Source organism: Physeter macrocephalus, unplaced genomic scaffold (genome assembly GCF_002837175.3).
Source record: "Physeter macrocephalus isolate SW-GA unplaced genomic scaffold, ASM283717v5 random_713, whole genome shotgun sequence".
Lineage (NCBI taxonomy): Eukaryota > Metazoa > Chordata > Mammalia > Artiodactyla > Physeteridae > Physeter > Physeter macrocephalus.
In genome coordinates this window covers 19,404-46,691 of record NW_021145943.1, presented here as the reverse complement: position 1 = coordinate 46,691, position 27,288 = coordinate 19,404, and the positions used below count along the sequence as shown (strand labels likewise).

At 59.4% G+C, this 27,288-nt stretch overlaps 5 protein-coding genes across 14 annotated transcripts; 1 reads left to right on the top strand and 4 right to left on the bottom strand.

The window, feature by feature from the left end:
- Positions 1-3,046: 3,046 nt before the first annotated feature.
- On the bottom strand, positions 3,047-7,930 carry LMF2 (lipase maturation factor 2). Its single transcript, XM_024127186.3, has 14 exons — positions 7,778-7,930; positions 6,947-7,200; positions 6,766-6,794; positions 6,409-6,623; positions 6,156-6,334; positions 5,541-5,682; positions 5,242-5,376; positions 5,066-5,171; positions 4,896-4,992; positions 4,632-4,814; positions 4,328-4,496; positions 4,066-4,177; positions 3,898-3,994; positions 3,047-3,815 (listed from the first exon to the last, which is right to left on the bottom strand). Exons 1-14 carry the CDS (start codon positions 7,869-7,871, stop codon positions 3,525-3,527), a joined length of 2,103 nt encoding a protein of 700 aa, XP_023982954.1. The 5' UTR covers positions 7,872-7,930; the 3' UTR covers positions 3,047-3,524.
- Positions 7,931-8,088: 158 nt separating this feature from the next.
- Positions 8,089-18,638, top strand: NCAPH2 (non-SMC condensin II complex subunit H2). Of its 7 annotated transcripts, none has more exons than XM_024127185.3 (20): positions 8,089-8,298; positions 11,794-11,895; positions 14,193-14,248; positions 14,331-14,415; positions 14,491-14,559; positions 14,658-14,737; positions 14,818-14,951; positions 15,037-15,120; positions 15,595-15,725; positions 16,464-16,517; positions 16,715-16,781; positions 16,926-17,033; positions 17,125-17,178; positions 17,331-17,401; positions 17,480-17,573; positions 17,663-17,731; positions 17,813-17,868; positions 17,949-18,050; positions 18,145-18,294; positions 18,362-18,638. In XM_024127185.3, exons 1-20 carry the CDS (start codon positions 8,191-8,193, stop codon positions 18,500-18,502), a joined length of 1,815 nt encoding a protein of 604 aa, XP_023982953.1. In that variant the 5' UTR covers positions 8,089-8,190; the 3' UTR covers positions 18,503-18,638. The 7 variants fall into 7 exon arrangements, with proteins under 7 accessions (XP_023982953.1, XP_028341847.1, XP_028341845.1 ...); XM_028486046.2 differs by having other exon boundaries at positions 17,660-17,731; XM_028486044.2 differs by having other exon boundaries at positions 16,715-17,033.
- A 141-nt stretch (positions 18,639-18,779) lies between these two features.
- Positions 18,780-23,146, bottom strand: SCO2 (synthesis of cytochrome C oxidase 2). Of its 4 annotated transcripts, XM_028486047.2 has the most exons (4): positions 22,043-22,199; positions 21,125-21,261; positions 20,419-20,581; positions 18,780-19,614 (listed from the first exon to the last, which is right to left on the bottom strand). In XM_028486047.2, exon 4 carries the CDS (start codon positions 19,600-19,602, stop codon positions 18,802-18,804), a length of 801 nt encoding a protein of 266 aa, XP_028341848.1. In that variant the 5' UTR covers positions 19,603-19,614; positions 20,419-20,581; positions 21,125-21,261; positions 22,043-22,199; the 3' UTR covers positions 18,780-18,801. The 4 variants fall into 4 exon arrangements, with proteins under 4 accessions (XP_028341848.1, XP_028341850.1, XP_028341849.1 ...); XM_028486049.2 differs by lacking the exons at positions 21,125-21,261; positions 22,043-22,199 and adding an exon at positions 22,799-23,146; XM_028486048.2 differs by lacking the exon at positions 21,125-21,261.
- TYMP (thymidine phosphorylase) lies at positions 22,066-23,362 on the bottom strand. The gene is given in 5 exon segments (XM_024127196.3): positions 22,066-22,273; positions 22,645-22,700; positions 22,702-22,737; positions 23,200-23,242; positions 23,244-23,362. Coding segments are annotated over 5 exon segments (462 nt in total).
- Positions 23,363-24,167: 805 nt separating this feature from the next.
- Positions 24,168-27,261, bottom strand: CIMAP1B (ciliary microtubule associated protein 1B). The gene is made up of 6 exons (XM_007123300.4): positions 25,569-27,261; positions 25,284-25,487; positions 24,915-25,019; positions 24,708-24,829; positions 24,476-24,616; positions 24,168-24,333 (listed from the first exon to the last, which is right to left on the bottom strand). The coding sequence occupies exons 1-6, from the start codon at positions 25,675-25,677 to the stop codon at positions 24,253-24,255; spliced, it is 762 nt and encodes a 253-aa protein (XP_007123362.1). The 5' UTR covers positions 25,678-27,261; the 3' UTR covers positions 24,168-24,252.
- Positions 27,262-27,288: the final 27 nt, after the last annotated feature.

Genomic DNA, 27,288 nt, shown 5'->3' with positions numbered 1-27,288 from the left:
TGGGCCTGCGCGTCCGGAGCCCGCGCTCCGCAACGGGAGAGGCCACAACAGTGAGAGGCCCGCGTACCACAAAACAACAACAACAACAACAAAAAACAGTGTGAGGGACTTCCCTGGCAGTCCAGTGGTTAAAACTCCACACTTCCACTGCAGGGGGAGTGGGTTTGATCCCTGATCTGGGAATAATGATCCAGTGCACCACGTGGCGAGGCCAAAAAAGAAAGGGGGCGGGCAAAGGACTTGGATAGACAGTTCTCCAAAGGAGATATACAAATGGCCAATAAGCACATGAAAATATGATCAACAACATTAGCCACTGGGCAAATGCAAATCAAAACCACTTTGAGGGCTTCCCTGGTGATGCATTGGTTAAGAATCCACCTGCCAATGCAGGGGACACGGGTCCGAGCCCTGGTCCAGGAAGATCCCACATGCTGCGGAGCAACTAAGCCCGTGTGCCACAACTACTGAGCCTGCGCCATACAGCCCGCGAGCCACAACTACTGAGCCCATGTGCCACAACTACTGCAGCCCGCATGCCTAGAGCCTGCGCTCGGAAACAAGAGAGGCCACCGCGATGAGAAGCCTGTGCACCACAACGAAGAGTAGCCCCCGCTCGCCGCAACTAGAGAAAGCCCGCACGCAGCAACGAAGACCCAACGCAGCCAAAAAGAAATAAATTTTAAAAAAACAAAACAAAAACAAACCACTTTGAGATACTATTTCTTACCCACGAGGATGGCTTTTATCAAAAACAGGAAAATAACAAGTGTTAGTGAGGATGTGAAGAAACGGGAACCTTGGTACATTGCTGGAGGGAATGTCAAATTTAAAAGATGCAGCTGCTGTGATAAAGTTTGGTGGCTCCTCAAAAAGTTAACCATAAAATTACCATATGATCCTGCAATTCTACTTCTAGGTATACACCCAAAAGAACTGAAAGCAGGGACTCAAACAGATACTTGTGCACCCATGTTCAGAGCAACATTATTCACAACGGCCAAAATGTGAGAATAACCCAAATGTCTGGTGATGGATCAATGGCCAAAATGTGGCATAAACATACAATGGAATATTATTCAGCCATAAAAAGGAATGAAGTTCTGACACAGGCTACTGCACAGATAAACCTTGAAAATATTATGCTAAGTGAAAGAAGCCAGACATATAAGGGCACAAATTGTATGATTCTATTTACGTGAAGTGTCCAGAATAGCTAAGTCCACGAAGACAAAAAGTCGATTAGTGGTTGCTGAGGTCATGGGAAGGAGGGGTTGGAAGATGCCTGCTAGGCAGAACAGGGTTTCTTCTGGCGATGATCAGAAGGTTTTAAAATTGACTATGGTGATTGATGCACAACTCTGGGAATCTACTAAAAGTCACTGAACTGTGTCCTCTAAGTGGGTGAGTTGTATGGCTCGTGAATTACATCGCAAAGCTGTTATGGAAAACAAAAAACCTCCCCCACCCCGCCCCAAAAGAGATTCACACGCTGAGCTTAAAAGCCTCAGAAAAAGAACAGGTTTTTAAATTTTAAATATATTACAGTTTAAATGTATATATACAGTCTAAACTGTTATATTACAGTTGTCCCTCTGTATCCAAGGGGGATTGGCTCCAGGAATCCCCCCAGATACCAAAATCCGCAGATGCTCAAGTTCCCTTACATAAGATGGTGTAGTGTTTGCGTAAACCTACACACATCCTCCATACACTCTAAACAGTCCCTAGATTACTTATAATACCTAATACAAGGGAAATGCTATGTAAATAGTTGTTGATTGTGCAGCCAATTCAAGTTTTGTTTTTTGGAACTTTCTGGAATTTTTTTCGATTATTTTCAACCCGAGGGTGGTTGAGTCCGTGGATGCGGAAGCTGAGGATACAGAGGGCCAACTGTACTGTCTTTGTTTTGTTTTATTGCTTTCTATTCCGTTGATTTTTGCTCATTTTAAAAAATATTTAATTATTTATAGCTGCGTCGGGTCTTAGTTGCAGCATGCGGGATCTTTTGTTGTGGCGTGCAGGCTCTCTAGTTGCGGCGTGCAGGCTCTCTAGTTGCGGCGCGCGGGCTTAGTTGCCCCATGGCATGTGGGATCTTAGTATCCGGCCCAGGGGTTGAACCCGAATCCCCTGCGTTGGAAGGCAGATTCTCAACTATCTGACCACCAGGGAAGTCCCTGGGCTGTTATGTACTGTCTTAAGCCTAAGGTCAACTTATAGATCATTTAATTGTGTCTAAGAGCACGTGAAGGCTCAGGTCACAGGTCCCCTTGAACCAGGTGTGACAATGGGCACGGGCTGAGCGTGGAGCACTGTCTAATTGGGTCAGTGACTTGGGGGGAGGGGTTGGGCACACTGGGGGGCTCTCCAGGGGTCTGTGAGGTAAGAGCATGAGGGGTAGGGGCTGAGGACAGAGCCAGGCACAGGGGAGGCAGGGACTTCCTGACTGACAACCGATCTCCACACCGAAACCTGGACGGTGCCTTCAAGCCCTGCTCCCAGGAAGCGGTCAGAACGCAGGTGGTCACACGCGTCCTCCCTCTTTCGCCCCTGGTCCAGGGCCTCTGCCCCTCCTTGCTCTCCCAACCCACGCCCCATTCCGCTGTCAGGGGCCTGACGAGTTCCCTGCCCCATCTCTCCTCCATCCCTGCCTAGGCAAGGGCCAGTGTGCTGACCCTTCAGTTCTGCCCTGAGATGAGGAAGCAGGAGAAGGAGAGCAGGAAGGGGCTGCGTTCTGGTGAATTCTCCAGCCCTCAGGATGGTTTCAGGCCCCACATTCCAGCACCAACCTCGCAGCCTTGATGTGTAGAGCTGACAGGCCGGCCAGGCTGTGCGGCACTGAGGCTCAGGGCCTCAGGCAGCACCAGCTCAGACCCTTGCGTCCATTTGATAAACGAGAATGTGGAGGACTGCACAGCGAAGGCGCCCAGGAAGACTGGTCAGCGATCAGCCGGACAGTATCCGGGCTCTGCCCACCGTCAAGGGCAGGGACGGCCCACTGCCCTCAGGCCTCCCCAGTGGGAAGGAAATGGCAGGCACACGATCAAGCACGAACTGCCTTTATTCGTTCACGGATCCGAATGACAAGACAGGCTGCAGTGGAGATGACCTCAGGGCCGTCTTTCCGCCTCTCCCGCAGCAGGTCAGCCTCATCCCTTCCTGTGCAGGAGCGCGCGCCACGGGCATCAGGCTCGGACCCCTACGGTGGGAGCAAAGGGGAAGGACCTCCCACAGCCCTGATTACAATGTCCTGGGAAGGACCCTGGGCCAAGTCACACACGGGCCTCCTGGGCCATCCATCAGGCCAGAGAATGCCCTGGGACGGGACGTGGTTAGCGTGGGTGGACGAGGGGGTCCTCGAAGCAAAAGGGCAGCCAGTGCCTGCCCCACAGGGCAGCACCCCAACCTGCGTCTGCGTGGCAGCTGGCTAAGGCACGGTGGCTGGGCCACGTCCTGCTGCAGAAGGCCAGAGACGAGCCGGGACCCTGACCCCCTCCGGACGTGTGGCTGACAGAATGGGGCTACTTTTTCCGCCGAGGGGTCTGGGAACCGCTGCTTACGTCGGGGGCTGGGGAAGCTTGTTTGCTGGCGGCCACCGAGTCCTCCGCGGGGGCTGGCCTGTGCTTCTCCTCCTTGGCCCGAGGCGAGGACTGGGGGCCCAGCAGGGCCTGCATGACCCTAATGGCCCCCACGGTTCCGAGGAGCCCCCAGAGCAGGGCAGGGGCCTCCAGGGGAGACAGCTGTTTCCGCATCCAGCGGAGCGCCTGAGCCAGGGTGTTGCTGGAGCTGCGGGCCCGGGGCGGGCTCTTGTCCTGCGGGGGGGGGGTGGGGGGAATGGAGTAAGGCCTGGGCCCACCCCTGCCGCCCACCCCAGGCTGGTTGACGCCTTCCCACCTGAAGGCCAAACTGCCTGAGCAGCATGTCCAGCGTCGGATCCCCCAAGGACACGGACGGGAAAAACTCCTCCACCCACTGGCGTTGCCACCACTGGCTGCAACAGCACGGGGCACTCAGGCGGCGCCAGCGCGCAGGCCCCGCACCCCGCCTGGCGCCCGGCCTTACCCCTGCTCCCCGGGCTTCGAGAACCGGTACTTGTAGCGCTGGGCCCGCACGTAAGTGGGCGGCTGCTTGTGGAAGGGGTACTTGGGCAAGTGGCTCTGGATGAGGCGGATCACTGCGAGGGGCGGGGAGCCAGCTCAGCGCCCGGCAGCTCCCGCGGCCCCGCCCCCACAGGCCCCGCCCCTCCCCACGACCCCTCCAGCAGCCCTACCCCCGCAGGTCCCCCAGACCTCCCTATAGGCTCCGCCCCACGGCCCAGCCTCACCAGGCTCTTTGCCCTGCAGCAGGCGGAGGACCAGGCTTGTGAACCAGGGACTGTGCGTGTGCGGGCCCAGGGCCGCGAACCACATCTGCCAATCGAGGCGCGGCTGGTGGGGCGCCACGATGGGGGGCGCCCGGCTCACGTTCCCGGGCTTGTACATGAACTCGATTTCCTGCTAGGCAGAGTTAGGTTTAGCATTGCCAGCAGGACCTGGCTCCCACCTCTTCCCCCCAACCCCTCGTCTGTGGGCTCCCCAGCCCCGTGGAGCCCGCCAGGCGCCCCAGACAGGGTCCCAGGGACCTCTCACCGTCCAGTGGTGCCCGTCATAGCTGCCCTCGAGCACCACCTCGGGCCGTCCACCCAGACCAGTCATCCGGCGGAAGAGGCCGTAGGAGTGGGCCAGCTGCAGGTGCTCCACGGTGCCAAACAGGCGGTGGGCCCCAGTCCAGAGGCGCCCGTGGGTCGAGGGCTCCATGTAGGAGTATGGCACCTAGACACAGGTAGGCAGAGGCTCAGCAATGACCTTCCAGCCCTCTCCCGACCCCTACCTCGGCCGCAAGGGACTACTCACCAGGCTGATCACGAACAGAGCCACCGTGGCAGTGCCAAAGACGGACAGCTGGACCGCAGCACAGCACTTCCGCAGCCACCCTCGCACGTGGGTCCACCTGGGGGGCAGGGGACCGAAACGCAGTCAGGCCTGCTCTGCACAGCCCTACTCCACCCCCCGAGACTACGTACCTCCAGAGGGCGGTCAGCAGTTCCCAGGCAAGGGAGGCTGCACCCAGCCACATGGTGGGTAGAGTGACCATCTTCAGCCACTGGGAGAACTGGTGGAAGGTGAAGGCTGTGGAAGGAGGTGGGTGTGAGGAGGGATGGGCCAGCCTCCGCCCTCCGAGCCCCCTGCTGGCACTCACTGGCTTTGGAGCGAACAGCGCGCCGCTCCCAGTCTGCCTCCAGGCCGAAGTAGTGCACCACGCCACACGCCAGCAGCCCGTAGACGGCCAGCTCCAGCAGCAGGGCCAGCAGGGCCAGCAGGGCCTTGGGCCAGGCTGCAGGGTGAGACAGTCATGGGTCAGTTGGAAACAGGGCTGGAGGATCTACGGCCAGGGGGCTGGTGTGGAGCTAGAGCAGGGCCCCTTGGGGGGCGCCGGCAACACTCTGGCGGGCAGCAGGGCTGAGGACGGCTGTCTGTCCGGGACGGGCTGACACTCACAGGTGGGCGTCTTCTTGCGGCGGCTGTCGCCAGACCGGGCAGCCAGGTGTGCGTCATCCAGCAGGGCAGTGGTGAGCAGCAAGGTGAGCAAGTTGAAGAAGTTGTAATTGCCAGTGATGATAATCAGGACTTGCAGCAAGACCTGGGGAGGGTCTGCACTCAGAGCTTGCAGGGCCGCCCCCTTCCTGGGCCCTCCAGAGCCTGCTTCCAGGCCCCTCTGCACCCCTCCCCCCACCGCCCCAGCTAGATCTCTCCTGCAGGCCCCTGTGCCCTCCTCGTCTCCGCACGCAGGCCTCTGTCTTCCCACTCCACCTGTCCTCCCCCTTGGCTCACACCTTCCACGGCTCCCCACCACCACCTGGAGAAAACCCGAGCTCGGCAGGCCCCCTGCGGCCCTTCCCCACCTGCCCCTGCTCACCCAGGATGGACATCCCCCAGCGAGGCTGCAGCCCTGCCCCCCAGGCACACCTTCAACCTCAGGCTGACTCGCTCCTCTGCCCACGAGGCCTTTCTGACCGCTGGCAGCAGACACCCCGTCCCCAGTGGGACCCTCCGGGCAGTGCAGAGGAAGGCCGCGTCCTGCCTGCCTTCCTGACGGCTAAGGACCCCACCCACCTGGGAGTAGAAGGCAGCTAAGCGCAGGCGGCGAACAGGAGCGAAGAACAGAGGTGGCACTGCAATCTCGATGAGGAAGGTGGCCACCACGCCGAGCTTGTGCAGCCAGACGGGCAGATGGTGGGCAAACCAGGAGGCGGGCGTGGGCAAGCACTGAGTCTCGAAGTGGTAGGTGAGGGCTGCGGGTGACAGGCGGGTGGTCAGGGCTGGGCAGAGCCCCCAAGACTGCCCCACCTCCAGACAGGGACCTCACCGGTGAGCCCCCACCACGCGGGGCACCGGCTGGTCAGCTTGACCACACCCGAGGCAAACATGAGGCGAAACAGCAGCCAGCGCACGAGCCAGAAGGGGAGGTCTTCGTGGGGCAAGACCCCTGCCAGCCTGCCCTGGGCCTGCTTGTGGCGTGGGGGCAGCCTCAGAGGGGCCACCAACAAGGCCAGGAAGCCAGTCTCCAGCAGAAGGGAATCCCTGTGGGGAGAAAAAAATAGCACCAAGGACCTCCTCCCCATCAAAGCTGCTCCCCAGGGGGGTCCTCCCGGGAGAGACAAACACACCCCACCCCATCCCACCCACCCAGCCTCCTGCAGCCCCACACCCAATAGTCACTCACCACTGGAAATAAAGAAACACCTGGCCCACCTGCAGGGAGAAGGGCTGTCAGGGAACATGGGGTGTGTATCTGCAAAGGCAGGCAAGGCAGAGGCAGGGGTGGGGTGGAGAGCGCATGGGCCTGGAGTGAGCTGGAGATAAGGTCCCAGTGGTGCAGGGGGCAGTAAGCAGCCCTCACTTGCCTGGTAGGCAGACAGGTAGGCGGCCCAGAGCAGCAGGTAGACAAGGAGGTGGCGCAGCTGGTGCAGCAGCAGGGCTCCCAGGGCCAGCAGGGTGCCCAGCAAGCTCAGCAGCTCCAGGCCCTGCGCCGTGTCCAGCCCCAGTAGCGGAGTCTCCCACAGCAGCGTTGGGGTCTCCCACAGCTGCCGCCAGCGTCCCTTTCCCTGCGGCCGCAGTGTCCTCCGTGCAGGCAGGATGCCCTCAGGGCCGTACAGGCCTGTGAGAGGGCACGTCAGGGCCAGGCACTAGATACTGCCCTCCAAGGCTTGACTCCTCCCACCAGTCAGGGCCTTCCGACCGGCCTCCCCAGGTCAAGCCCTGTAGACAACCCCCCGCCCCCCAGTCTAGGTCAGGACCTGCTGACTCTACCCGCTCACAGGTCAAGGCCTGCAGACCCTACAGACCCCCCCACCCAGGTCAGGCCCCAGGTCTACCCGACTCCCCCAGGTCAGGATCTTCCACCCGGCAGGGCCCTATTCCTCTTCCTCCAGGCCAGAGCCTGTTCTCTTACCTGCCCACCAGGTCTGGGCCCACCCCGCTCAGAGCTCTGCCCCCCGCCCCAGGTCAGAACCCAGAACCTACCGAAAAGGGACCCTTGCACGCCTTCCCACTGCCTACAGCCCCGCGGCCGCAGGACACAACCGCAGCCCCTACCCCGTGCATCAAGGCCTGGACCTCACTCCCGCCCCCAGGCAGCGGAGTGTCGGGTGGGGAGATGAGGGGTCACAGGGCGCGGGTTTGCGGGGGGGGGGGTCCCGCCCGGGGGGGGGGGGTCCCGCCCTCGGCGCCCTCACCCGGGATCTGCATGTAGAGGGAAGCGAAGGCGAACATGAAGACGGCGGCCACGCCCTGGAGAAAGAGCTGCCGCGGGAGCCGGGAGCCAGCCATATCCGCTACGCTGCTGCTGGCTGGACTGGATCCCAGGGTCCGGTCCTTCCCGCCCCTCCCGCCGGGGGCAGCTGCAAGCCCCGCCCCGCCCCACGCAGACGCAGGCCCCGCCCCACGCAGGCCCCGCCTCCGGCGCGTCCTGAGGCCCTTCCGGCGCGATTCGGCCGCCTTACGTCAGAGATGTGCGCGCGTCGCTACGCGCTACGTATTTTCCTGGGCGGGAACAGTAAAATGGCGCCAGAACTAGTGGCGGGCTGAGCACACTGGGCCACTCGAAGCCGGCCCTGCGGTCCCCGGGCCGACCCGGCCCCTCCCGGACATGGAGGACGTGGAGGCGCGCTTCGCTCACCTCCTGCAGCCCATCCGCGACCTCACCAAGAACTGGGAGGTGGATGTGGCGGCCCAGCTGGGCGAATATCTTGAGGAGGTGAGGGCGGCCCCCGGGGAGTGGCGCGGGGCGGGGGCTGCCGGGGGTCCCGCCGCCTCCTGGTGTGTGTCCGTCTGGCGCTCTGATCGCACTTATCCTCAGGCTCGTTTCTTTTTTCCCAGCCCCGTCTCTGCCCCTCGAAATCATCCTTTATTAGATTAGCCTGGAGCTGTCCTTACAGCTCCTGTAACTACCTGTTAGTGAGCCTTGAAATCGACTTAGTGAGTGACGACCAGCATTCTTCTCTAATAGAGTAGTAGAATACAATCTGTGTGCATGTGTGGGTGTGTGAGAGGTCTGGATCACGATGTAAGAGGGACATCTTATGTTAGATTTTCAAACCAGTTTCAAGGTACTGCCATGTTCCATCTCGTCAGCATTTAACCTTTTTCCCGTATTTGACAGCTGTGTCTAGACGTCGTTAAGCAGCTGTCCACTCCATTTCTGCACTGAACTTTCACTCCTCAGCCCGCTTGGACTGCTCTTGTCTTGATCAATAATGATATCCCTCTTACCAAATCCAAGGGTCACCAGAAGTGTCATCTTATTCATGGTTTGACCACATCCCATCCTCTTTTTTTTTTTTTTTTTTTTTGCGGTACGCGGGCCTCTCACTGTTGTGGCCTCTCCCGTTGCGGGGCACAGGCTCCGGACGCGCAGGCTCAGCGGCCATGGCTCACGGGCCTAGCCGCTCCGCGGCATGTGGGATCTTCCCAGACCGGGGCACGAACCCGTGTCCCTCGCATCGGCAGGCAGACTCTCAACCACTGCGCCACTAGGGAAGCCCCACATCCTCTTTTTTGAAACAGGTTTTGGTGTTCTGATTTTCTTCCGATTTCGTTACCTCCTTTTTCTCTCCTATTCAGTCTCAGTGTTGAGCTCCTCAGGGTGTGGCCTGAGCCATCTTTTTACACATTTCCCCTAAACCATTTCATTTATTTCCATGATTTTAAGTATCACTTGTAAGAGAACCACTCCTAGGTTTATTGATTTATTCCCCCCTCCCTCGATTTATATTTCCATCCCAGGTCTTTTTTCTGAATCAATTTTGTGTATCCAGCTGTTCATCTTGACATTCCACTTAGATTTCACACAAGCAACTCAGGTTTAATATATTATAAAGGGAAGCTCTTTGTTTTCCTGCTCAAATCCCAGCCTTCCGGATCTTGGTATATGGCACTACTGTTCAACCAAGGTGAATGCTAAGAGCTATTGAAACCCCACACTCCACACCAGTTCACCCGTGAATTCTATCATGCCACTAGAATTTCACTTCTCTTCATCTATTTTCCATTTTCTCTGATCCAAGCCACAAATTGGCTCCCATTCATGCTAAAACCTTCCTTCCTGGCCTCCCTACTGTTGTTTTTGGCCCCATCCAATTCATGCACCACCCAGCAGCAAGTGTGATGCTTAAAAATTAAAATCAGGCGGCAGCACTGCCCTACCTGAAACCCCTCAGTGGCTTTCCATTGCTCCCAGAAGAAAATCCACATTTCCTTCTCTGAACCTGGCCCTGCCCACTGTCTTAGCCTTGTGGCAGGCTCTTCTCCACCTGTTCTTTTGAACCTGTCAGTCGACAACACCCAAGTTCATTCTTCACCGAGAGTCTTTATATTTTCTGCACTCAATGACAAAAATTCTTTGCCTAGTTCTTTTTATGACTAATTCTTTCTCATCCTGTATCTCTCAGTTGAAATATCAGCTGATCACCACGTCTAAAACGGTTTTCTGTCATCGTACCTTCTGTATTTTAGAATGTCCATTGTAAGCTATTCTCTAACTTGTTTATGGTCTGTTTCCACCCTAGGATGTAAATTTTGTGAGGGCAGGGACTATGTTCGTGCTCTCTCCCCTTTGCTTAATAGAATGCCTGACACATAGTAGGTGCAGGATAAATGTTTGTGAAATGGACACTTGTTCTGACAGTTGACCTCCGCTTGGACATGGAGTCTCCTGAGAACATGCAGAGAACTATGCTAGGCGGGGCTGCTGTGGATTCAGGCTTCCACATTGAGCAGGGTGTGTGTGGGCGCCTGGTAAACCTACTCGCTTGGTCAGCTCCCCTCCTGCTTCATGTGTCTGCTTTTCCAAACCTTCTCTGCCCCCGGAAGTTCTGATTTCTCTGCCTCTAGTTTTGTCTTCTCCTTTCATTTTCCACATAGCTACCAGAACATTCTTTCTTTTTTTTTTTTTTTAACACATTTTATGTTGCTGTCCTCTTCACAAACTTCCTCTGTCTTTCAGGAGTTAGCAGAAGTGGTGCCATGGTGGCTCCTCTCAGACGCTCCTCCTTTGTTGTGCCATCATAGTACCTGATATCTCGCCTTATTCCCAGCACACTCTCTGCTTTGGACGTGTTTGCATAGTACTCACCTTCCTAAGTCGGTGAAACCTGTGTCTGCTACCTGCCTTGGTGTGGGTGCCTTTGCTCTTCCTGAAATGCCGTTCCCGTCATCTGTCCGGGGAGCCTCGCTCCGTCTTCAGGCGTAGCCCCGTTGTCACCACCTTGTTCATCAGGCATTTACTGAACACTGGTGTCGGGCACTGAGCTGAAGGCTGGAACCACCCTAATGTTGCTCTCCTCCACTGGGGGCGGAGAGCCTCAGTGTGACAAGACCACCCTAACGGTGGCGAGGCCCAAGGCACGTCCTAGGGAGACTGCTGAAGAGGTCAGTCTGAGCGCGCTGGGGCTGGAGGTTCCAGGCAGCTGGAAAGCAAAGGCGAAGAGCTTGAAAACCATGTGGAGGCTTCAGAGTACTGTTCGCTGAAAGGAGCAGGGGAGGCGCCGGGTTGTGGGGCAGGTCCTGAGTTAAGTGTGGAGATAGAGTTTGGGGACTTTGGATGTCTTGGTGGACAGACCTAGTGGACGGCTATAAACACAGTGCTGCAGCTTAGGAGGGACAGCTGGCCTAGATGGGTTTGGGGACTGTCGGCATATGGTTGGTGGACACAGATTTAAGGGGTGGTAGGAATTGGGGCTCATGAGGGGCTGCGGGGCTGGTGGTTGCAGAGGAAGGAGGAGGATGTACTTGGAAGTGTTTCCTGACTTTCCTGCTCAAAGGATTGAGACCCCAGCATTTTGTCTCTGCCTCCCCCACCCCTGAGGGTCCTCAGTCCCTCTCTCGGGATGGGCGTCTTCCTGCTGGAGGCTGGCTGAGTTGGCCCCGACTGGGACGGGTGAGGTGTGAGCACCTCCGGAGAGGAGGTGGTGTGCAGCTCTGGCCGTTCGTGGATGATCCACTCTGGGGGCCTCTGTCTTCCGAAACACTAGGTCTCAGAGATTACAGGAAGTAGGGAAAGTCACAGAGACCTATCTCTTGCCTCTAAAAAGTGCACAGCCGGTGAGCCCTAAGCAGAGCTGGGGCTGTCGTTCTCGGGGGCTGCTTGTGGTGACGGCCCTTTGGGCCAGTGGGACTGGGAGAAGGTGGGTGGCGGGTGGGCTGCGGCGAGAGGGTGCTTAGACTTCCCGCGGCCCTGCGTTGTGTCTCGCAGCTGGACCAGATCTGCATTTCTTTTGACGAAGGCAAAACCACAATGAACTTCATTGAGGCAGCACTGCTGATCCAGGGCTCCGCTTGTGTCTACAGTAAGAAGGTGGGCCCCTCCTGGCTACTGGTCTTAGTGTTGTAGTGTCTCGGACCGAGGTCTGCTGTCCTGCCGGGGCGGGTGAAGAACAAACCGAAGAACAAACTTGGATTTAATACTTGCAGGGTTGGGACTTCCCTGGCGGTCCTGTGGTTAGGACTCTGCGCTTCCAGGGGGCGTGGGTTTGATTCCTGGTTGGGGAACTAAGATCCCACATGCCGTGCAATGTGGCCAAAAAAAAAAGAAGAAGAAAAAGAAAGAAAGACATTTTATTGTAAAGGGAAGGAAAGAGATTGGGCAAATACTAAATCGGTGGCTCTCAACCCAGGCTACACTCCAATTAATCACCAGTGCCTCGGCCTAACCCAGACTGAGTGAATCAGGATCCCCGGGTGGTGGGGTGGAGGGGCAGGCAGGTCGCAGGATTTTCTGAACTACCCTCTGACAGCCAGGATTGAAAGCCACGGAGCTGGGGCGGCCAGCCGGGTGGGGGTAGGGGAAAGGGGAGCTGGGAGAGGAAAATGGATGAAACAAAGAACCAGAAGAAATAGGTTAGGAACGGGTCAGAAACCCGGGCTGACAGGCTTGCCTTGAAAAAAGGAAAAGACAACTCATCTCAGGAGACCGCAGGGAGAAACGCTGATGCAGAGAAGGTGGGCCCAACGGTTTGCAGAGTTCGCACCTAAGGCCCCAATTTTCCCAATGGAGCATGTAAGTCAGCTACTGAGAGTCAGCTGCTGGATAGGAAATTTGGAGAGTGAGGTTTGGCGAAAGTTCAAAATATTTGCTGAGGGAAATGCAAAATAAAAGATTAATTGAAAGCACTGGTAGTCTAATGAAGATTAAATGCTGGAAATTCTTGTCCAGCAGTAGCAGCTGTCCCCTAGTGGAGGAACATGGAAAAGTGGACCGCGGCACTGATCCCAAATTGGGGGGTTGGTGGGAAGGGGGAAAATAAAAAGTGCACAGGAGGTAAGAGTTCAGAAGAAGTGGGTCGGGGAGCTCAGTAACGGGGTCCCAACCAGACAGAGGAGGGGCAGTAACCTACCTGCAGGTTAACTGGCGCAGGGTGCAGTGGACCTACCTCTGGGCACTGTAAGTTATTAAAATTGTCTGAGATTTCATTGGTTTTTGTCCTAGATGATCCAATTAAATGGGATTCTTTTGTCCTGCATTTGTCCTAAGAAGGAATATCTGCAACTAACTTTGAAAGCACAAAACCTAAGGTGAACCGATAGACAAATATGTAGACGGGTGGATACGTGATAAAGCAGGTGTAGCAGAATGTTAGCACGAAGTCTGGAAGGTGTGAGGGGAGCGTTGGCTGTAGCCAGCGCCGTCCAGCCGGACCTTCCAAGGTGATGGGAACGTTCTGTGATCTGTGCTGTCCAATACGTGCGGCTCCTGAGCCCTTGAAATGGGGCAGGCGTGACTGAGGCGTCTTGCGTTTCATTAACTTTTAATTACATTGCAATTGATAGCACCACCTGTGGCTCACGGCTGCTGTATTAGATGGTGCAGCACTGGATTTCTACATCCCTGGTGCAAGTCCTGGACCCACTACTGACTGAGGTTACTATGATTCTCTGAGTCTCAGCTTATCTCGTATACAACGAGAATAGTGATGGCACCTAATTCAGACAGTAAATGAGATGAAGCACGAAGCACAGTCCTGTGTATGTGACAAACACTTAGGAAAGTTAATGTTTATTATTCCTGGTGAGTGGGGTCCATGCGATCAGGGCCACCATCTGTTTCGCTCACCACTGTCTTCTATGGGGCGCTGTCAGCCCGGAGGAAATGGCCCGGGGCAGCACGTGTATGTGCCCTCCTGGTGGGTGCTTTGTGGTATCTGGGAGATCCCGACCCTCACCCTAACAGTGGGGCCCCCCAGGTTGTGGCTGGAGCTGTGACGGGCTGGCAGAGACCCCCAGGTGCTCCTGCAGGTTGGGCACTGGTTGGAGCAGCAGGGACGTGGGCTGCAGGCAGGCTGGTTGGTGTGCCAGCAGTGAAGGCAGACAGGGCTGCGCGGGGCACGGGGCGGGGTGCCACAGTGTGGAGGTGGCCACACCTGCTGCGGCATGGTGTGAGGGCGCAGGAGGAGGGGAAGCTTCGGCTGTTAGGTAATTCTGGGGAAACATACTCGTTTGATTGGACAAGTATTTTTGGCAGCCACACTGGCAGGAATCGTGCTGGGGGTTTTGGAGAGGACATCTGGGCTTCTCCGTGTACTCGGACGACTAGCTCGAAAGGCCCTGGGGAGGCCCCTCCTTTCTGCATCCTCACTGCCCGCTTCTGGTTGCCAGGTGGAATATCTCTACTCGCTGGTCTACCAGGCTCTTGATTTCATCTCTGGCAAGAAGTGAGTACTGGAGGTGGGGCCTGCACGCAGCTCGGGAGGCCCCGTGGCCTCCTGTGATGCCCTTGCACCGGTTCTCTCCCAGGCAGGCCAGGCAGCTCTCCTGTGAGCGGGAAGACGGTCCCGTAGGGGACGCCGGCCCCAGGGCCCCCCAGGAAGCGGAGTGTGAGGTGAGGTCCCCTGGGCGCCGGGCGCTGCCCCCTGTGCTAGCCAGGCACCCTCCTGAGCTCTCCATTCCCCCGCAGTTCCTGCCATTGGATGACCTCTCTGATGCCCGGGCCAACGTGGATCTGCGGAGCGACCAGGCCCCCAGTGTGAGTGCCCCTCTCCTGCGTTTAGCTGGTGGGGGTGTTGGAAGGTGGTGTCACGCCACGTGGGTTCTCGTGGTTCACCACTCTTGGCCTCTGTTCAGGAGACCCTCATCGTCCCCCTCCTGCCCATGGCCCTGGTAGCCCCTGATGAGATGGAGAAGAATGGTAACCCCCTGTACAGGTGCGGCCTGGGCCTGGTGGCTGGAGGGTGCGGTGCGCTGGGGAAGGGTCACCGTAGCACCTGTGTTTGTGCCGGCACAGCTGTCGAGGGGAGGTCCTGGCCAGCCGGAAGGATTTTAGGATGAATACGTGCACCCCCCACCCCAGAGGAGCCTTCATGTTGGAGCCCATGGGCGTGTCCCCCACGGGGGCACTGCTGCCTTGGAACCAGAAGGGTGAGGGCTCGGGAGTTGGTGGCAAGGAAGGGGCTTTCTGCGGGGGCCGCGGAGCTGACCCTGTTCCATCCCCCGTCCCTCCCAGAGGCTGGGAGGGCTGAGGAGCGGCCAGTGGAAGTCTCTGTGTGCAGGCATCCAGTCCCGGTACCCAGCACCTCCCAGGAGCCAGGTGAGGACGCAGCTGCCGGGTGGGGCTGCCGGGTGGGGTGCGGGGTGGGGCCCTGCACTCTGCCACCCCAGCCTGCCCACCGCTGTACAGCCTGTGGAGGGGTGAGGCGTGGGGAGCAGGCCTCTGTGCTTAGGGCCCACCTCGGCTAGCCGTGCTGTCTTGGTTCAGTGACCACCCCCTGACCATTCTGGGGCTCTGAGGTTTGGGCCCACCCCCTCCTCTCTGGGCAGACAGAGGTGGCAGCATTTAAAGAGAAAAATTACTAAGAAATAAACTGAACCCAACAAAGCAGCAGTATGATAAGAGTATAAAACGCGCTGCTGCATTCTCTGGTTCTAACAAACGAAGCTGAGAGAGGAATGGCCTCTCAGGTTCTCCTTGGGGTCGGCCCCTCAGCCCCGAGGGGCAGCCCCCCTTCTGCTGTCTGGTCTTCAGGCTCCTTGAGGCTGACTGGTCTCTTCCTTCCCTGCCCAGGCACCACTCCAGAAGGCCCAGTGCCCGGAGGTGGGGGTGAGGAAGAGGATACAGAGGGGGCAGCAGAGCCCCCCGAGGCCTCAGCCCCTGAGGTCCTGATGGAGCCGCAGGAGCCCAGAAGCCCCGAGCAGGTGGGACCCACAGTCCGGCCTGCAAAGCTCTAGCCCTCAGCCCTGGCAGGGACAGTCTCGCTTACACAGAGAAGGCAGTCCCCCGGTCTTTGCCCCCTCTCTGGTCCTTGCACACCAGGGCAGTGGGTGCGTCCTCCAGCCAGCCCTAGACCTGGCCCTGCACCCTGCCCTTTTGGGCAGCAGCTTTCATGTCTCTCCCCTCTCTGAGCAGAGCAGCTGCTGCTCTCAGAGGCGGGCGGCTGGTGTCCAAGGGTCCAAGGCCCACGGTGCGCAGGGTTACTACCCAGAATGGCAGCTGGTCTCCAGAGCTGACTCTCCCGAGGCCAGGCTGGCAGGAGTGGACAGGCCGGCCTCCCTCACCCCCAAGGGTCAGCTCTGTGCTCCAGCCTAGAGCTAAGAAATCTTTTTTTATAAGAAAAAATCCTGACACATATAGGAAAAAATATTAACATTTGTCAATTTTGGCTGGTAGATACATGGATATCATATCGTTCTATGCTTTTTTCTCTGTTTTTTAAAGAAGAAAAAGTACCCCGTGACCACTAGCTTACTGATTTGTATGTTCTTCTAAAGTTTTTCCTAGAACTTTTTACTTTTTAGTCATTAAACTATTTGACCTTCCTGCCCCCAGAGAAGGTCCCTGCAGGGTTCTTGGTGTCTGGTCCCAGAGCAGGGCTGCTGGGGTGCCTGGAGCCTTGGGTGGAGGAGGAGAGGGGAACCCTCGGTGTTGTTTTGCAGAGTGCGGCCCAGCCCAGGAGGTGTGCACCACGGGAGCCTGCGTCCCGGCTGAAGGTGAGGGGCGGTGGGGCCTGGACCCCGGCAGGGAGGGTGTGCTTGCGGCCCCTCTGCGGGCTGTCTTCCGAGCAGTCTTCTTCCCCAGAACTGGACCTCTCTCCTGCAGCCCCAGGGCGCCTCCCTCCCTATGCCTCTGGACTGGGGGGGGGGGTGCACGTCCCCCACTCTCCTGTCTGCTTGTGCTCTGTGCTCAGGAGACCCCAGACCCCTGGCAGGGCCTGGACCCCTTCGACTCCCTGGACTCTAAGCCCTTCAGGAAAGGTAACTGGGGGAGGGGCACTGCCCCAGGGCATCTGGGGCTGGGCTCACCTGGCTTGAGTGGAGGCTGGGGCTCCAGGGCCCGCGGGCACGGTGACCTGCCCTGGGCCATATGGTTGTGCTCCGAGACCGTCTGTTTGCCCCCAGGTCGGCCCTACTCGGTGCCCCCCTGTGTGGAGGAGGCTCCAGGACAGAAGCGTAAGAGGAAGGGTGCTGTCAAGCTGCAGGACTTCCACCAGTGGTACCTGGCTGCCTGTGCGTGGGCCTGGGGGCTGGGTCAGGGCCAGAGGGCCCGGGTGTGGCTGTGGGACTTGGCTTGGCGCCTGCTGACCCAGTCCTCCTGCAGATGCTGACCACGCTGACAGCAGGAGGCCCCGGCGAAAGGGCCCTTCCTTTGCAGGTGAGGCCGGGGCCTTGTGGGCTCTTCTGAGGGATGATGGCGCCATGCTCTGCCGCCTCCCCTCAGCCTGGTGACACCTAAGGCCCTGGGTGGCCTCGGGTGGACCTGGGCAGGAGATGAGGGAGACCTTCTCACAAGGCTTTTGTGTGCAGACATGGAGGTGCTGTACTGGAGGCACGTGAGGGAGCAGCTGGAGACCCTCCGGAAGCTGCAGAGGAGGGAGGCAAGTACCGGCCACCGCCTGCACCCCATGGCCCCTGGTGGGAGACGGCAGTGCCCCTCAGATGCTCTCTTTGCGCAGGCGGCTGAGCGGTGGCTGCCGAGGGCTCAGGAGGAACCGTGGCCTGCGGAGGAGGACCGGCTGGAGGACTCCCTGGAGGACCTGGGAGCGGCAGGTGGGTGCCTGCGGGGGGGCAGGCTGGCTCGGGGCTCAGCGCCGGCTGTGGGCTAACCCGGCTCTGCTCGGGTCCTCCCCTCCCAGCAGGTGACTTTCTGGAGCCCGAGGAGTACGCAGAGCCTGAGGGGGCCGAGCCTGGGGAAGACGCAGACCTGGGTAGGTCTGGGAGCGGGCTGCTGGCCAGGGGACCCTGAGGGGAGGAAGAAGAAGGTGAGGCTCACGGCCGCCCTTTTCCAGAAGCAGAAGCCATGCCGGCATCTCCAAGCTACGAGGAGCTGGTCCGAAGGAACGTGGTAGGCCCAGGTCAGAGTGGGTGGGGGCCGGCCGGGCGGTGGGCCCTGCACAGAGGAGATAGCCCCTGCTCCTCCCCCAGGAGCTCTTCATCGCCACCTCGCAGAAATTCGTCCAGGAGACAGAGCTGAGCCAGCGCATCAGGGACTGGGAGGACGTCATCCAGCCCCTGCTCCGGGAGCAGGTGAGGCGGGCCGGGCCAGGGCCTCTGGTGGAGAGCTCGAGCCTCTTGCTGCCTGCCTTGGGCCAGCCCCAGGACCTGCCCCTCCCCTTTGCAGGAACAGCACGTGCCCTTTGACATCCACGCTTACGGGGACCAGGTAGTCTCAAGGTTCAGCCAGCTCAACCAGTGGTGTCCCTTCGCGGAGTTGGTGGCGGGCCAGCCTGCCTTTGAGGTGTGTCGTTCCATGCTGGCCTCCCTGCAGCTGGTGAGTGTGGCCTGGGAGCCTGGGAGGGAAGCGGCCCCTGCTCTCTGCTGACGACCTGTCTCTACAGGCTAACGACTACACGGTGGAGATCACCCAGCAGCCTGGGCTAGAGGCGGCGGTGGATACCATGTCCCTGAGACTGCTCACGTACCAGCGGGCCCACAAGCGCTTCCAGACCTATGCTGCCCCCTCCATGGTCCAGCCCTGAGCGGGGAGCACTGAGACCGGGGTTGGGCCCTGGAGGCCTGTGTCCCCCGCAGGTGCTGGGCACGCATCTGCTCAGTCCACTTTGCTTCCTGGCTCGCCCAGCCCAATAAAGCGTTGCCGCCCCACCAAAGCCTTTAGAAAACCTTTACAAAACTGTTCCGTGTGGAGGAAAGGGCTGTCCATCCTCTGCGCCCCAGGAAGCAACCACGTCTCCGGCCCCTTTCCTGCCGTGGCCTCCAGGGCCTGCTGGTATAGATCTCAGGCACACACAGCTCCACCACATCCTTTTAATGACCCAGCTCAGTGCAGGACGCTGCGGAAGGCAGCCATGTGGCGCCGCACGCTGTCTGCGACCTGCTCGGCCGACCTGGCCCTGCCGTAGTAGTCTGTGAAGAGGCCGTCAGGGTTGAGCAGGTAGATGGCGATGGAATGGTCCACGATGTAATCCTGGTCCTCGTCCTTGGGGCCGGCGCTGTAGTACACGCGGTAGCTGCGGCTCACCTGGGCAACCTGCTCAGCAGAGCCGGTCAGGCCCAGCAGCCTGGGGTGGAAGTCCTGCACGTAGTGGGCCATGGCCGCCACGTCATCCCGCTCGGGGTCCACGGTAATGAAGAGGGGCTGCACGGGGGGCAGGCCAGGCTCCGCCTCCAGCTGCCGCACCACCTGCACCAGCTTCTCCAGTTCCTCGGGGCAGATGTCAGGGCAGTGAGTGAAGCCGAAGTACATCAGCACCCACTGGCCCCGGAAGTCAGCTTTGCAGCGAGCCTGGCCCCGGTGATCCCGCAGGCTGAAGTCACCCTGGCCCACGGCAGCTTGGCGCAGGGCCTCTGTCCGTCGTCGCTGCTGCCACCGCTCCTTCTCGGCCCTCATGGCCAGCCACACCCCACCCAGCCCAGCCCCAATCAAGGCTGTGATCAGCAACCTAGTTCGTAGCCCAGGGCCCTGGGGCTGGTCCTGCCTTCCCGTCTCTGCAGGGCCCTGCCTTGATAGGAGCCTGCACCTCACATGCTGGGCCTCTCCTCCTGGGGTCCTAGGAAGGGCTGGAGGCTTGAGCTGAAAGAGCCTGTGCCAAGCCTTGGGTGCCTGAGCCAGCAACAGCATGGCCTAACGCTCCTGGAAAAGAGCAAAGGTGTCAGGAGCCAGAAGGTGCCTCGGCCTGCCGGGTCACACCCCATCATTCTGGACATGCTTGCTGCCATCTGAAGGACCAGCCCTACACAGGCTCTGCTGTCAGCAGCTGCTCACCTGGGGTCAGAACTGCCTCACCTCTGAAACCTCAAACTCCAGCTTAGGTGTCATCGAGCGTCCACCCCTGTCCCTCCTGTCCTTTAGCCTGAGAGCCTCAGTCTATCGCATCCCACCCGGACCCTGCCCCCGGTCCTGTGCCTGAAGCTCTAACCAGCCCAGCCCTCACCTGCACCTGAGCGTCTGAGCTGAACGAGAGCATTCCAAGCGCATGCCTCGCCCGGATTCCTGAGCATATTTATCTGTTTGCAATAAACTCCCATTTCTTGAAAGGAGGTAGGTGAGTCTCTGGCTTCAACCCCGCCCCCCGCCCCCCAACCAAGACTGACTCCTCCGGCCCTTTTGCAGCCTCTCCCCTCTGAGGCCGCTTCAACCGTGGTGCTTTGGCCCCCAACCCCGCGGAAATCCTGTGCCACCCGCACCGCAGCCTGCAGCGCCTTCCCCCCCACCCCCCGAGCCCCTCGCACGTAGAACCTTCCGGCCAGCAGTCGCCCTGGAAGAGAAACAAGGTTTCCACTTGCCTCAAGCCCACTCTCTTCACAGCCGGGTACCCGACAGCAGCTCTGAGCTCGTGGCCCACGCCCTGCTGTTGCTTCGGTTACCTCTGTGCCTTTCTCAGGGCCCTCTGGAGGTTTGCTAGGCGGAGGTCTTAGGAACCCCCCACCTCCTCACCTGTTCACCTGCTGCTGGGAGGACCCTCTGGAAGACTCCTAAACGTCCGGCCTCCGCCCCGTCCGACGGTTCCTGAGTTGGACGACCTCGGATACGTCCCTTAGCCTGTTCACATCAGCTTCCTCCTTTACAGAATGTGTTCTAAGCAGTGCACGAGATAGACCTGCAAACGGAGGCAGCCTGCGAACGTTTCCAGGGCCCCTCTCCGGGAGGCCCCTTTCCTCCGGGAGCCCCGTTCAGAGCGCCCTCCCGGAACGCGCCTCGCGGGCCGGCCTTCCAGGCCCTCGGCACGCCGGGGTCGGTGCCAGGAGTCTGGGGACGCGACCTGGGGAGCTCCGAAGGCTATCCGCCTCGCACCACGCCAGCGCGCATGCGTCAACGGCGCTGCGCTCGCGCAGACTGGCGTGGAGCTGGCCGACGCTGGGGCGTGCGCGTGCGCCGAAGGTGGCGGGTCCGCCAGAGATCACGTGTTGGAGGCGGGGGCTCCTTGTTCGGCGCTGTCCCCAGTCGCCGGCCCTACCCGCCTTCTCGCTTACGGGCCCGGCGCACCAGGCACCCGTACGGCTGCGCCGCTCTCGGGCTTCGTTGCTGCGTGTCGGCATGCGCGCGCGGTGGGGCGGGGAGTGAGGAGCCGGGCTCAGGAGGGGAGGGGGTCTCTGGGCGTAGGGCTGAGCGAGAACGGGTGCCCCTTTCCCTGTCCCCTCACCGAGCCTGGTGATGGGTTACCGGGTCCGCAGGCCCGGTGGCCCCAGGCCGTCCAAGCACAAAAGCGCTTCCTCCACTTCAAGGCGTGGCCTACGGCGGGGTTGTCCCTGGCGGTCAGAGCGGCTGCCCCATGGCAACCTAAGGAGACACGGCTCAGCGTGGGCCCACCCCGCGTCTCGCGTGCAGTCAGACTGCAGCCCCTGATGCACCCTTGGTTGCCAGTTCCCCTGGAGTGAGGGGGCGGGGGAGACGTGAAGAGGCAGTGTGCCCGACTTCAGCGGTGGGGGTCAGGAAGACCTTGTACCCGGCCTGGGCGGGAGGGCCGTGAGGGTTTCCCCTGACCCGAGGCCGGGTCAGCCTTGCTCGGATAAGGTCACTGTCTGGGAGTTGAAGAAGTCGGGGGAGTGGGGGGACTGCCAGAGGTGAGGCCGGTCCCGGCAGAGGCAGGGTGAGACAGGGCTGCTGAGATACTTGAGGACCAAGGCTGCCGGAGTTATGAACGGGAGGTTGGGGCCACATAAGGAGATCCACGCCAACAGATATGCCGCAGCCACATGGGCACCCCTATGGAGAGGCCACACAGGCTCCAGGCGCTCTGGGCCCTGTGCCTGGCAGGGGAGGACTGCGGCCTCTCTGAACTTCCTGCCTACCATCAGAGCAGACAGGCTGTTCACTGCCTTCTTACTGAGGATGAAGGCTGTGTGGGGGAGGCTAAGGTGATGGAGATCCTGCAGCTTCCTGTGAGATGCGGGGGATGCTGACTCTCGGGTCAGTCATGAGGGGTCAGGGACCCTGAGCAATGGAAGGTCAAGTCCCCTATGTGATGGGATGGCAGGTGCATCAGTCAGGTCACCTTACTGAGTGGGTGGTCAGGCATCCTGTGATGTGGGACACTGGCCCTGGGTTTGGGTCAGATCACCTGTGGTTGTGTGTGTTCATAGGTCAGGGGTCTTTAACATGCAGGAGGTGGACCCTGGAGTCTGGGGTCAGGTCACACGTGATGAGTGGCAGGCTGTCGACAGTGGCCGTCACATCTCTTGCTTCATGCAGGATTCCGTCTGCAGGAACAAGCTTCCTGCTCTGACCCACAGTACAGCGGCCCACTTGCCCTGGCAGCCCTTGCATCTGGCCACCCTCCCCTGCATCAGGCCTCCCAGTGACCCTCAGTGGCCTCTGATCAGTGATCGCACCACTGACCCTGACCAAGGACTCATCAGCAACCTTGACACATGTCCAGAATAATGACCAGTGACGTGAACAATTCTGATAAGTCCTCACTAATGACCCATCAAAGATATGGATCAATGTCCTATGGCCCATTAATGATTGATCAGAGGCCCATCAGTTATTTTGACCAAGTCCCTATTAATGACCCCAATCAAATTTCCGTTGATGATCTTGACCAAAGTCCAATGACCCATGAATAACTGATCAGCATCCTCCCTAGTGATCCTTCAGAGATTCTGGCCAATGTTTCTATCAATAACCCAGATCAATGACCAATCAGTGGCCCGCCTATACATGTTCTGGGTGATAGTGAATCCATGCATAGACTCCAGTTTACCCAAGGTGCCCCCCCACGTGCCCCAGACCACGTCTGCTGACTATTGGTACATGCTAGGCAAGGATGCTGTTCACCTGCACAGTCACCTCCCCACCCCACATTTTTCCTCACCTTCCTTGGTTAGGACTCAGCTGGAGTTAAGTATTTCCTGAGCAGTGTAGTGGGTGTCCAGCTGGAGAGGGAACGGAAAATAAATTGTCCTGGTTTGGGATGGGGGTGTCAGTGGGGGGAGGAGGCTGGTACCTATTGCTGGGCGTACAAGTCTGGGGGATGGAGGGAGAGCAGTACACAGCTCTTCCCTTGGGAACCGAAGGGGAAGGGGCAGCTGGATGATTTGGTCCTGTTATTGGGGGCTGACGGGAAGGGAGATCCAAGTTCTGTCCTGGGGCTGGGAAGCCTGGGTCCTGCCTTTGAGGGCTCTGTCTGGGTCAGGTGTGAGGTTAGGAGCTGCCTGTGGCTGCTGGCCTTTTTGAGGTCAGAGGTTCTGGTCTGGAGAGGAGGTGTCTTCTACCCTTGCAGCCACAGGCAGCCAAGGCAGGTGCCAGGACCCTGCCTCAGGGCATGTTTGTCCCCAAGCTATTGGCACCAGTCTTCCAGCCACTCCAGCTGCTGTCCAGACTTGGCCAGGGCCGCGGTCTCCTCCAGATTCATGCTTCGCCAGATGGCCAAGAGCATGGCCCCTCGGCATGGGTAAGGTGGTGTAGACAGCACAAAGGGGGCGTTCCCACAGCAATGGGTTATCCTCAGTGTCAGTGACAGTGGTGGGGCGCTCTGGCGTCCCTGGGGGAAGGCAGTCTCTGGGCCTGACCTCTGGGTCGGGGTCAGGGGCAGCCAGCCGTCCCCACGCACGGATGTGTGCGCCCTGCGCGTCCGGTCCAGCACAGCGCGCACGCAGCATCTGATGTACCCTTGCTTCAGGAGGATCAGCCCCGGCAGCTGCTTGGGCTCTGGCTCCCGCCCCGGGAGAGATCAGCAGGTGCGACAGGGGTAGGTGGGGCCGCCACCACTCCGGGCTGCGACACACATCTGGAACCTGTCGCCGCCCTGTGTCCTTGTCACTGAGGCCAAGTGCCCTTGTCCCGACCCCGTTCTCGTTTCTCTCCCGTGTCCGCCCCTCAGTCCCGTGTCTGTGTCGCCCGTGTGCATGTCTCCGTGTCTGGCTCTCACGTCTCGGTCTCACAATTTGATCCGGGGCCGTACCCGTCCTGCACAGCGGCGTTCTCCTGTCCTCTTCGGATCCCAACCGGCTTCCGTCCCGTCTTGCGGGAGGCCACAGGGTGGGAACAGTGGGACTGCGCGCCTGCCCGTAGCCGCGGAGGGGCGGGGCCTCCCGACAGGCGGGGTTTTAGGCCAATCGCCGCCTCGGACGGGCAGGACGACCCGGCTCACTTCTGTCCTGGCCAATCACGAGGGCCTGCGGGAGCTTGAGAAGTCCGGGACTTCGCGGGCCCGCCCACCTCCCCGTTTTGCCCGCCCGCCTCGCCGCAAGCACAGAGAGGCCAACAGGCTGCTGGCTCCAGAGGTTTTAAGAAGAAACATTCGTGGGGCCGCGCGCGCCCGGCTGGTCAGTCATCCACGTCGGTCACCATCGGGGCCAGGTAGTCCGAGTGCCGGATCCCGAAGCTCCAGCCGCGAGGCTTCCGGTGCTGCAGACCCAGGAGACGTCGCTGGCCTGGCGCTGCCGGCCGGCCCAGGGCTCCCGGGTCCCAACCTCGCACCTCAGACCCTCGATCCCGACCCGGACCCCTTTACCCCGCCTCTGGCCCTTGACCCTGAACTGCAGAGCACCTGGTCCAAGTTGTAGGCTGCAGGCCCGGGATTCAGGCTGTTGCCTTGGGGGAACGAAGTCCGCGCCAGCATCGAGAACTGGGGGGCCCGGGGCTTGTAGATCCCAGGGCTCACCGCATGGTAGGCGCAGGGCCCGGGGGTCTGCGGGAGGGCGGGAGGGGCGCTGTGTCCGGCTTCCAGGCCCGTCGACCGCTGACCCCTCGCCGCGCGGTGCGGGCAGCCCCTTCCCCACCTTACTGAGGTCCTCGCAGAAGCTGCCCACCGCGCTGCGGCCGTAGATGGAGTAAATCGGGGCCGAGACTTTACCGACGACGCGCGGGCCCAAGAGCGAGGGCACAGTGTAGGTCCCGGGGCCTGGGGGAGCCAGCGAGAGTGGGTCTTTGAGGACCGGCCGGTCTCCCCGCCGCAGCCAGTGCAGGGTGGGCCTTCCTGGGCTCACCTGGGGTCTGCGACTCCGGGCGGAGGCCCCAGTTTCGGGGAGCGATGGTGTGCCGAGGCGCGCTGGGGTACGCCGCGTTCCCTGCTCGCTCCGGGAAGTACCTGCCTGCGGGGCGGACCGGGGTGGGGGCCGGAACTGCATTGGGGGCCTGGTGGGTGCCCGGGCTGGAGTCCAGGGATTAGGGGGAATTCGAGCCACGATTTGTCAAAGCCCGGTGAGGCTTGGAGCTCTTTTGAGATCCAGAGATGGGGGGACCGAATTTGGAGTGTTAGGGTGCCCGAGGGGGACTCAGGCTCAGTGGGGGGTTCCCGAGTGGGCGTCCCTGGAGGCGGCTTGGCGTTGGGGAGGCCGGGGTCCCAGGGTCCTGACCCGGTCCGGGAGTGAGGAAGGGCGCTGCGTGGCGCGGGCGGCCGAAGATGGAGTAGGCGGGGGCGCCGTCGCGGCCGCGCACGGTCATGCGAGCGGGCACCAGGTGACCTGGCCCGGGGCCGCGCGAAGTCTGCTGCGTGGGGAGGCGTGCGCCGAAGGTGAAGGCGGGGGCGCGGGGCCGCGACGGGTCGTGCAGGATGTAACCTGCGGGGCGCCCCAGCATCACCAGGGTTGGGGTTAGGGTTAGCCCCTGCCTGCCCCCCTCCCCCGGCCCGCCGCTGGTACCGGTGCTGGCTGGCAGCTTGTACTTGGGCCCCGGGCCGCTGTAGATCGCTGCGATGGGGCCGCGGGGCCGGTGCGGCCGCCACGGGCCGACCCAGACTTCCGAGCCCATGGTAACGGTGGGAGCGCTTGCTGCCGGCAACACCTGCGGACACAAGGTGGCGGCCCCGGCCCCTCCACCCTGACTCGCAGGGCCGCACTCCCTATCCCCTCCAGATGGGGAAACAAACGGTAGTTTTCCCGGCTCCAGAGGGGCGCGGGGCAGGGACAGAGCTTCGAGGCCGTCTCTCGTCCCTCACCCCCAAAATGAGTTCAGTGGAGGTGTATGTACGCGCTCCAAGTTTGGACTCAACACTGCGGGAGAGGAATTCCCCGGGGTTCTGGAGAACTGGGATATTTTAGGGACATTGGGGGAGGATACCGGGGCCAGGGAGCGGCGTGGGGGGCCTGGTGCCGGAGGGGGGCCCCCGAAGTTGAGGCACTGACCTGCTCCTGTGTCTCCTGGCTGGGAAGGCAGGGTGGGGTGTCTGGATTCCTGCCCCTGCCCGGCCCAGCTCCCAGACCCCATTGTGTCCAGGTCGCGCCTCCAGGCAACCAGACGGACCGTCCCACCTGGCTCCGCCCCTCCCCTCCCCCCCGCCTCTCCTCCTTGGAGTCCATGGCAATGGCAGGAGTCCTGCAGGCTGTGCCACAGACCAGAACTCTGTCCTCACCCTTCCCCAGGCTTCAGTACACCCATTCCAGAAACGGACAGATATGCAGACAAAAAACAGGTGCGAAAATGAAGAAATCAAGCTTAATTTAATTGTTATGTGTAGGGAGAGAACTTTGCATCTATTTAAACCCATGGAATATTTGCAGAAAATAATCATGTACCGGGCCACAAAAAAATCCATACAATTAGCAGATGTAAACTATTATGTATAGGATGGATAAACAACAAGGTCCTACTGTATAGCACAGGGAACTACATTCAATATCCTGTGATAAACCATAATGGAAAAGAATATGAAAAAAAGTGTCTATGTGTGTATAACTGAGTCACTGCTGCACAGCAGAGATTGACACAACATTGTAACTCAACTCTACTTCAATTTTTAAAAAAAGCCCATACGAGTTGAATAAAGAGATATAATAGGACACATGATTTGATCACAATTCAAAATAATTCTTAGCAAACAGTAAAATGTTTTTTTGAATTTTTGAATTTTATTTATTTTTTTTATACAGCAGGTTCTTATTAGTCATCCATTTTATACACATCAGTGTATACATGTCAATCCCAATCTCCCGATTAATCCCACCACCACCCCACCCTACCCCACCGCCGCTTTCCCCCCTTGGTGTCCATACGTTTGTTCTCTACATCTGTCTCTGTTTCTGCCCTGCAAACCAGTTCACCTGTACCATTTTTCTAGGTTCCCCATACTTGCGTTAATATGCGATATTTGATTTTCTCTTTCTGATTTACTTCACTCTGTATGACAGTCTCTAGATTCATCCACGTCTCTACAAATGACCCAATTTCGTTCCTTTTTATGGCTGAGTAATATTCCATTGTATATATGTACCACATCTTTATCCATTCGTCTGTCGATGAGCATTTAGGTTGCTTCCGTGACCTGGCTATTGTAAATAGTGCTGCAATGAACATTGGGGTGCATGTGGCTTTTTGAATTATGGTTTTCTCAGGGTATGTGCCCAGTAGTGGGATTGCTGGGTC